At 39.8% G+C, this 10000-nt stretch overlaps 1 protein-coding gene across 3 annotated transcripts in view; it reads left to right on the top strand.

Annotated features, from left to right (window-relative positions):
• The first annotated feature begins 642 nt into the window (after positions 1-642).
• Positions 643-10000, top strand: part of LOC138029295 (uncharacterized) — a 35501-nt gene continuing 26143 nt past the window's right edge. The window contains exon 1 of one of the 3 annotated variants that reach the window (XR_011127855.1): positions 643-753. Coding sequence is in view for 1 of the 3 variants with exons in the window: in XM_068877017.1 (XP_068733118.1) it covers positions 746-753 (8 nt within the window). In the remaining 2 variants the exon portion in view is untranslated. The remainder of the gene's footprint in view (positions 754-10000) is intronic. The other 2 variants (XM_068877018.1, XM_068877017.1) reach the window with 2 other exon arrangements.

Here is a 10000-nt window from a genome sequence, read left to right as displayed (position 1 = left end):
TGTGTGCATGGCGATACAACTTTGCCTTCTTTCACCATTCTTCCCAGTCTTCACCAACCTTCTTCAGGTACAATGAGAGTTTGTACCTGAAGAAGGCTGGTTTGGCCAGCCGAAATATAGCACACCACTAAAATCAAATCTACGTTGTATCGGCTCTTGCTTAAAACATTTCGTCCAGCATTTTCCCTGCTACCAAGAGTCCTGGGACGTCCTAAAGTAACGATAATATTCAATTCAAAGAAAACTAGAAATCAACCATATCGTTATTTATTATGTGACTAACTCCGTGAGCTGGCAAGATGGAGCTGTCTTGCTCGCTCGGTATTTCTCGCCTGGTCCCGCAAGATCAAAGCTCATTTTTTGATGTTTTATCCCATGTAAAAATCCTTCATTGACAAAGCATGTTCGGTCAAGATGGCTGGATATTGGCCTTGTTCTTGTTTGCATGTTTTTGGACCTTGACCTCGCCTCGGTCCATAAACACGAAAAAAACGACGTTGGCCAATATCCAGCGATCGATAACCTTTGTAACCTGGAAATTTTGCAGTCGTCAGTCATTCCCTGCTCGTCACCAGTGTCTCTGGTCTCGTGTCACGCCCAAAAGAGAGGAGCTCTGGTGACGAGATTTGTCAACATGAGCGGGCAGGAGCGGGCAGTCGAGCGGGCTATGATTTGTCCTCAAGGCAGTTGAAATACGGGTACAAGTGAAGTCTGTTGTCTCAAGCAGAAAAGTTACAAGCCATTCATGCAGTGGTAAGCAGTAAGGATGTGTTTGTAAAAGCAGCCGAAGTATTTGGCAAATCCCTTTGCTATTTATTTGTCATCCCCCATGTTTGGCCTTGGCCAATTTCTGAAATCAGATGCTTCCGATTCGGATGTTTTTAGGTGGGCCCCTCTTATGGTGTATTGGATAACAGCAGTGTAAAGAATTAGTTGAAAGACATTCTAAGCAGCCAGAGTATTTGGCAAATCCCTTTGCGTATATTTGTCATCCCTCATGTTTGGCCATTTTCTGAAATCAGCTGAACATGAAATTAGATCGATCCTTAGGATTGGGATGTATGTTGGTGAGTCCCTCTTATTGTATATTCGGTGAAATTAGCTGTGAGACATTGTAAACTCTGATGAACTTGGAACTTCCAAATGTTGATTTACTCTCCAGAGGTCTCGTATCGAATACGTTCGAAAGTAAGTCGGCAAAATGATTGTCGGCAATGTGCACTATCAATGATCATGTTCAGCTGCGTTCGTCAGTCAAGGACAGTGTAACAAAGTTATAAAAAAAATCGCTCCCTCTTTTTCTTCAGATTTTGAAAGTGTGTTTGCTTAACACCTGACTGGCAAAGTTTTTAGCTTTGCTTTTCATCCAAAGGTCGTTTACTTTGAGTGTGTCATGGTCCGCCATTACTGTACCTCAGAGGGTTGGAATTGGATCCAGGGAAAAGTGATGTCAAAGGCTACTCCCAGGGGTTCTCCATTGAAAAGTAAAATCGTTAGAGAGAGTAGTCTGGCGAGTTTAGGCCGGTTTGGGTGTCAAAGGGTTAAAATTTCAACATGTGAATGCAGCTTATTATAAATGCAAAGCGCCAGTTTAAAAGTCTGAAAGCCCAAAACTTCCGTGCTGCATAATATTATTCATTCTGCGATGTACACACGCATTGCATTCTTAAAGTAGTGAGCCTTTGACGTCATTTTCTCCTCAATCCAACTCTCTCAAGAACTTAAAGTTAGTAATGGTGGACTATTAAATAGGAAAATTCCAGTTTAAAAAAAAATTAGGTGTCTTTTTTAAATCAAGGCTTAGTTAACATAGATTTGAAATCCAAAGAAAAATAATAATTGATTGTTTGGCCACAGGGGCACTTTAAAAGGTACTCAGGAAATACTGGGCAGTATAATGCAGTATAATAATATTATGTTATACAGTCACTGAATCACACCAATCAATAATGTAAAGGAGGTCTGAGGTCAATCAGGAATTTCATTGGCTTGCTACATGTATTTTTTGAGCCCAGGGTCAATGAAGGGATGTGAGTTTTTAACAAGTTTTGTTGTGTTTTTGGAATGAAAATGAGCAAGTTACTCAACATTGAAGTTGAATGATACTAGAACAAAGATAAATTTTGCATACTAGTTGCTTGGCAGTGGGCGAAAAGGGCAACAATTTTCATCTGTCCTTTCAGGTGCATTACTCCTTAAACTGTTGGTGCAAAAGACAACTTTTACTTGAAATGCAAAAGCATTACTTTTACATAGTAAAATGCAATTATTTGAGAATATAAGGTTCATGTATAACACCAACATGAGGCAAAGAAGGGTGAACTATGTACATGTACTTCATGTACTTAAGGGTGATTCCATGTTGCAAACATTACATTGAGAGGGAAAGAAATAAATTTGAAGCTCCTATCAACCCTTAAAACAGCTAACTGAGGTCCTCAAACTAATCTATTAGGGACCTTAAGCATGACAGCTACGAGAACAACTTATGAAAATATTATTTCCCATTATTGTCATAATTTTGGGATTACTCCAAGTCACTCGGCATGGAAAGTGTGAGTCCACATTCCAAGAATAAAATTGGCGAGAACGGTGTGGGTATTGAGAAAGAAAATTAAAAATTTGTTGTCAGGTGCTTGCGTCCTCCACGTGACGTCAAATTTGATCATTTTTCATTGTTGTCAAGACGAGAACGGCAAAGAAATGTTTTGAAATGATCGAAATGTAAAACTCATGTGCAGGGTGTGCACAGCTATTGTTTTTGCTAATGAAACCAATTGTTTTGTGGCGTTCTCGTACCTTTAGTGACCTTCTGACTTTTCTCAAAAAAAAAAATTTAAAAAGCTCCTGGGCGGAGGGGGGACTACCATATAAAAAGGGGAGGGATGCTTGTTGTCTTGGTTAGGGGTGTAAATTGTGGATTTTGGTCACACTCTCACAATCATATATAGCTGTGAAGGTCTCCTTTAGGGTAGCATGCGCAGAAATATAAAAGTGTATATTCACACTTAGATATTTTTTCACGTGGGTGAAAGTTTTAGATGATAATGTCTTTTCCATCATTAAGTAGCCATATTTTTTATTTATCTGTGTTTTAATGTGGTCTCTTTTAGGGGTCAAAATCAGCCTGGACCACACACAGATTGGTCTCCTTTAGGGGTTTAATTTAAAATTTCTGACGAGCCACCCTCCCCTTTTCATATGGACCCCCCCCCCTCCCCTAGGGAAAAGCTCTCAACCCCTTTGAGAGACAAATGAAAGAAAGGATGGATATTACAGCAAAAAACAACCACATGTTCAAATGAGTTCCCTAAAATTTAATTTCCTGTGAAGTAAAATTCTTGACAAAAAAGTTGATAGTAGACTTTTCCAACTGCTGTGAAAAAAGTTCTACATGTACATGTACATATACATAACAAATTTTTGTTGATTTCGTTAACCAACAATTGCATAATGTGGACATTACACTGAATGTGTTGTGGGTATTACTGTACATTACTGACAGTAGGCATTTGCATATGTTTGCAAGTGACTTATTTTATTATTATTTTTTAAAATAATAATTAATAATAATTAATAATTAATAATTGGCAGTGCTGATCACCCTTTACTTGCAGTCTTGAGGACTGAATTACGAAGGGCGCAGCTCACGATATTGGGCTGAAAGCATACAAGGGCACCCCTGGCTGCCGCTATACAGTCCACGTTGATGTCGGAGCACAGCACCACAGCTAGATGTTAATTAGCTGTGAGTCAATTTTGATGAGGGAGGAAAACCGGAGTACCCGTAGAAAATCCTCGAGTCAGGTTGAGATCAACTGAAACTCAGCCCACATGCAAGCCGGGGCCAGAGTTGAGCCCCGGCTAGCAGGCTCGATAGATAAGCACTAAGCCACATTTTCAAACAAGAGCCCTGATAACTTACATTGTACTTCTGTTGGTTTATATTTATGAATCTCCCTTCAGTTGGTATTACATACATGTATATCACTACATTTCAGGCATGATATACACGTACATATATTTTGAACAGTCTTAAAATCAAATTCAATTTAAATTAGTCTGAAAGTTACTAAGCATAATGATTGGGGACATTTACAATGTATTTGAGTGTTTGTCACTACATCAGTCACCAAATAGAGAATCAAAGGATAGAAATGTTAAGAATGGTTGTGGGGAGCAAGGATGGTTCAGTGGTGAGAATGCTCACCTCCCACCAGCTGTGGCTCGGGTTCAATGGTGGTATGATGGAGGTTGAGTTTGTTGTTGGTTCCCATCCTTGGTCTGACGTTTTTGCTGCAGGGTTAAGTTCTGGTTTTGCCTTCCCCTGAAGAAAACCAACATTATTCTCCAATTCCAACTTTCTATCTTGGATCTGAAGGCCACAGCTTTGTCAGCTCTGTAACAACAATGGAAAAGCAAAATTGTTCTGTCAAGCAGGATCTTTCCAATGAACTCCAGTCTTTGTTCAGAAACAAATTCCCATTTTTTCCCCATTACATGTACATGTATATAGGCACTTAAATTGATGCAACCTTGAAAGGATTGAAAGCCTTCCATGGAGCTTGCAGTTTGATGTATATGAATGACTTGTAGAGCTTGGTTGGCAACTTAGATAACTTGCAAGACAACTGACTGACAAATTTTGTCATGCAGTAGATGATTACTTCAAATTGATCCAATCTGCTGGTCAAGAGAAAGATGTCAAAGTGTAAACGGTATTAAGGGCCTTTTGAAAAGGGCAAGAGTGCTCTTGTAGCCGAGCACCTTCAACAAGGCAAGTGACCATCCATGCAAGATCTGATCATGACACCTTACAACACTAGGTACTTGATCAGAACACTTCTCCTAACAGTCCTTCCAAAGAAGAAATTAGTGATTGCCCTAGATAGCTTTCTGAAACCTTTAACACAAAAGGCACTTAACAAAATGCTTTCTGTCTTGAAGGCTCTTGACCTTAGCTGCAACTTGGAGGAGTGGGCTTTATCCGTAATACCAAGGATGATGTACCTCAGGCAGCAGAGCATTAGATATGGTTGTGGTGCCTACATTTGCCTGCACATATGGTGTCTAGCAGGGCTTGGCCCATAAAGTAAATAAAATAAATAACTTTATTTAACGAGGGAAAACACTTTATTCAGTCATAAACTGAGAAACCTGTGGCCCTCACCTAAATTATAACAAGGAAAAGTTACAATGAATGAAAGGATTTATATATATATAAATACACAAATAATCACAATAATTACAATAATTAAGATATTTGAAAATGGTCAATATTAGCGTACCCCTCTTTAATGTACTCAATATATTTGTGTTTGAAAGAGTTGGCACTTTCGCTGGATCTTTCATGTATTTTCACAGGTAAGGAATTCCATAATAAGATTGATGATATTAAAAAGGTTTTAACCCCTTCTGTTTTCCTGTTGTACTTGGGGCAGCGTAGTGTAGTGCCCATTGATCTAAGATGCTTGGTCTCTGCATTTAAGCAATGCATGTTGCATGAGATACATGTAGGTTCATCTACCAGCTGTAAAAGTTGAGGAGTACACTGATTACTGAAGCGAATACTACAGAAGGGCACTAAGCATTGCAAACAACTTGGTCAAATTCAAGTTCTTGCACAGACTACTTGACCTGGGAGAGATGACAATAGAGAAGTGCATGTGCAGGGGTTTCAATAGAAGCCGGTTACCGGCGGTATACCGCCGCCTGCATTACCTCACACCGCCGGCTAGTTTGCCTTGATTTTCACCAAAAATGCTATCATAAACTTGTCAAACTGCGGCCTTCAATGAGCTATCATGGACGGCTATTTCAGAAGTTATTGAAACCCCTGCATGTGTCTTGCATTTTCTTTTGTCCAATTGCCCTCAGAGGAAAAGGCCCTTTTCTTGTTGCTGTCAGTACAATACAATATAATACAATGCAATAACTTTGCAATGCAATATATTGTACAATGGCGATTAAAGCATTGCCGCCTATGGGGTCATGCATTTAAGCTGACTACAACTTAAGCAATAAAAGTGTATTAAAATCATCTTAACCCATTGACTCCTGGGGGTTCCTCACTGACGAGTAAAATCGTCTGGCATTAGACTGAGTAAATTAGTCTGGCCGGTTTTGGTGTCAAGGAGTTAATAATAAGATTATAAAAAAATTATTGTGGGGCATTATTTGTGGAGATTGTACCTGAAAGTCTAAATTAGTCTAGTTTTTTTTTTTGTTGTTGTTTTTTTGTTTTGTTGGATGTCTTTGCAAGATCCTAAGTACATGTAAGGACGCTCCACACAATAGATGCTCTGAATGCTATTGAATTTTTCATTGCATCACATAGCTAAGGGTAAACTTGCGGTCTGATTGGCTATCGAAGAGAGGGTATTAACCATTTCACCACCGGGAATTTTGGGTAAAAATTGCCCAGGACACCAGGGCATTTTGGGAATCCGACCCAAAATTCACAGGTTGTGTTCAAATCAATTTTACACACAGAAGGAGCCATTGTTTTTAAAAGAAGTCCCACATATTTTTAATCTCTGATAGATTCTCTTTCATGCAGAAAAAATTCATTCCTAAGATCAAAGAATACTTTGAAGTTGCAAAATTCCAAAAATTAACATGTGATGATGACAATATTCATTCTTGTAGGTTTGTATGATGCTCTTGTATATATCATACCAACACAAGATGTCAAGAAAGGAAGACTTATCAACCTTCAGTGATAAAAAAATGTCAATAAAATTACTTGTTATCTTCATTGCTCTAAGAAGATATGAAGTGAAGAGCTTTAAACGATGTTGAAAGTTTATCGCAAATAAAACACAATGGCAGTTCATATGTAATCACCATGCACCATCAAATATGTTATAAAAAGGGTGCAATATACTGCAAAACCCTTTGAAAAATAAACCTTAGCTCAAAAGCATTGTTGCTGTAGTTTTAAAAACAAAACACCCACAATCCTTGTTCCACGAAAGAAAAACATTGATGGAATAACAACCAATCTCATGACCAGGAAACAGTTTTGGTGTGATAATCCACAGAGCAACTTTCACTGGGAAGGCCAAATTTGCACAGATAAACATTACACTGCCCACGTTTGTAGCTGGTCTGGTGCCTTTTGCGGGTCTTCCCATTTTTCTTAGCCTCTGTGTATTTCTTCTCACACAGTGCATGGATGATCATTTCCCTCACCCTTGAGGGGTAAGTGTGGGCCAACATTCTCCAGAGGATCTTCAGGAGGCATGTTTTGCCTTTGCCTCTTGGCTGCCTTTGTTCTGGCAGGAGTGGCTCCCACAAGCTGCACACACAGGTCTTGCTTGAACTTACGCAAATCCCTCTTTCTTTTACCTCTGCCATTGTGGGTAATCTTGTATCCCTCCAGGATGTAAGCATTATAGATTGCGAGTAGCAGGAATTTGTTGAAGACCCTCAAGTACCATGCTGTTGTTTCTTACTCTTGTTGACTGCAGTCATCTGGTCACAAAGGTCCACCCCACCCATTTACCTGTTGTTATCTGCTACAGTTGGAGGTCTGTAGATTTTCTGGCTTTGCCATTGCCCTCTAACTCTCATTCTTCTTCTGACCATGCTGGAGTCTTCTTCATCTGAGTCTGGAGCTGGTCCTGCATTAACCCAATTAGGCACCTGATGAGGAGCATGGATAGTACTTAGAAAGAAAACGTCTTTTCTATCCTTCCATCTCAAAGCTAACATTCCATTCCAACTCATCCAGGCAACTTGTCCTCTTGATCTCAACTGAACAGCCTTGAGGTCATTAGTGGGATACCCTTGTCTTGGTCTCGCTGTGCCTGCGATTGTAGATATTATAAATTAAAGTGGCTTTTTTGACTTTATATATGTCAAATAAAGAGTCCCATTTAGCTGTTTTGCGAACATTTTCAGAGGGTATGTCGCGTGGGAGGTTATAAATAATTCTGGCTGCCCTACAGTGTATTGATTCTAGAGAATTAAATTCGTTTTTATTTGTACAACACCCCCAAATTGGTAACGCATAAGTAACCGAAGGTAAAATGACTTGAAAATCTAGATCTAAAAGCGAATTCTTAGGTAAAAAGCAGCTGCGTTTGATCAGGTTGAGCTTGTTAACAAACCCTCTCTTAAGCTCTGATATGTGATTCGACCATGTGAGCTTGTTGTCAATGGTTACACCTAATAGCTTAGAACTGGGCAACCATTTTATGTGATGCTGATTGATTTTTAAACTGCCTAAGGGACCAATGAAATGATTCCTTTTAGGGATCATTCCCTCGCACTTTTTAGGGTGTGGTACCAGGGAGTTCTGCTCACTCCAGTGGGCGAGTTCTTCTAGAGCTTTGTTCAGCGTTGTTATGACCTGGCCCCAGTTGTTCAAAGGCTGGGTAGCGCTATCCACCGGATAAATCACTATCCAGCGGATAAACACTAGCAAACCCAATTGAATTATCCGGTGGATAGTGATTTATCCGGTGGATAGCGCTATCCATCGTTTGAACAACTGGGGCCTGATCTATAGATTCTCCAACACAGTACATGGTAGTATCATCGGCATACAGGAATGTCGTTGCATTGTTCACTGCATTTGGTAGATCGCCTGTGTATAAGGCAAAGACTATGGGCCAGAGAACTGAGCCCTGTGGTATATATACCTTGAGCAACTTTAGTATTCTCAGAGGGTATGCCATTAATTACAGTATACTGTTCCCGATCAGACAGAGAATCTCTTAGCCATGCCAGTAAGTTTCCCGTGATTCCAAAGTTGTGCTGTAGCTTGTGAAGGAGGATTGGATGTGAAATGCAGTCAAATGCCTTCTGGAAGTTTATGAATACAGTGCCCACAACTAATTTATTATCAGTTGCTTGTCGCCAAGGTTCAGTCAGGTGGATGAGTAATAGCTCTGTCGATCTCCTTTGGTATGCCCATTGTTTGTCAGTGATGAGTGCTTGATTTTCCAAGAAAACATGTTTCGCAATCATGTCCGCTACGCATGATTCTAAAATCTTGCTGGGAACACTCTGCAAGGAAAGTGGGCGATAGTTTCCGATTTCCGTAGGATCATCTTTTTTGAATACAGGTGTTAGTCTGGCCACTTTCCAATTATTGTAAACTCTACATTCGCGTAAGCTTTGCATGAAAAGGCTGGTCAGCGGGGCAACAACAGCAGTACCTGCAAGCTCCAGTAATTTGGGTGATATACCATCAGGTCGGGTGGATTTATTGTTCTTCAGTAATGTAATTTTCCTGTCAATATAAGAGCTAGATAGACTAATGTTGGATATATGTGATACAAGTATGGGGCATAGGCTAGTCGAGAATTGTGGTGCTTGGAGTTGCTCAGCTATCGTAGAGAAGAAACGGTTCATAAGGCTCTCTTGAATAACTTACATTGACGATTCATTTTTAACGCAATGTTGTTATTGATCCACGGTGACGATATGCTTCGCACTTTAGTTTCTTTCAGTGGTGCGTGTGAATCGCAAACGCCCCTGAACAATTGATTCCACACCCAAAGGACATCATCCAGATGCAATGTGGAAGGGTGTTTGTTCCAGGTCTGCTTTGAAATTCTCTGTGTTAAATTGTTTGAAGTTTCTGACTGTAAGGACTATGAGCAGCGGTCTTTTTCGTTTTAATCTGAAGGTTGCATATACTAGGCTATGATCTCTGATGCCCAGCGGCAGTACTCCAGTTCTCCTAACCAATTCCGGCTTATTTGTAGCAATCACATCATTAAGGTCTCCGTCGAAGGTGATATACGTGTTGCTTCCTTTATCACATTTTGCATATTAAACACGTCAAAAATATGCAGTAAATTTCTTGTTTTGGTTTGTAAGCCTGAGAACGAAGAACGTTGGTTTACTCCAAGCAAGGTACAATTCAAATCACCAAGTAGAACAATATTGTTTGTTTTCATCCAGGCTTTTTTGATCACGTCCTGTAAATTATTGAAGAAATTTAGCGAGTGCAGTTCAGATCTGTAAATTACAGAAAACAATACAT

The sequence above is a fragment of the Montipora capricornis genome, chromosome 13, assembly GCF_036669925.1.
Source record: "Montipora capricornis isolate CH-2021 chromosome 13, ASM3666992v2, whole genome shotgun sequence".
Classification (NCBI taxonomy): Eukaryota; Metazoa; Cnidaria; class Anthozoa; order Scleractinia; family Acroporidae; genus Montipora; species Montipora capricornis.
Note: the sequence above shows the minus strand (reverse complement) of the source record. Positions and strands in the feature narration are given on the sequence as shown.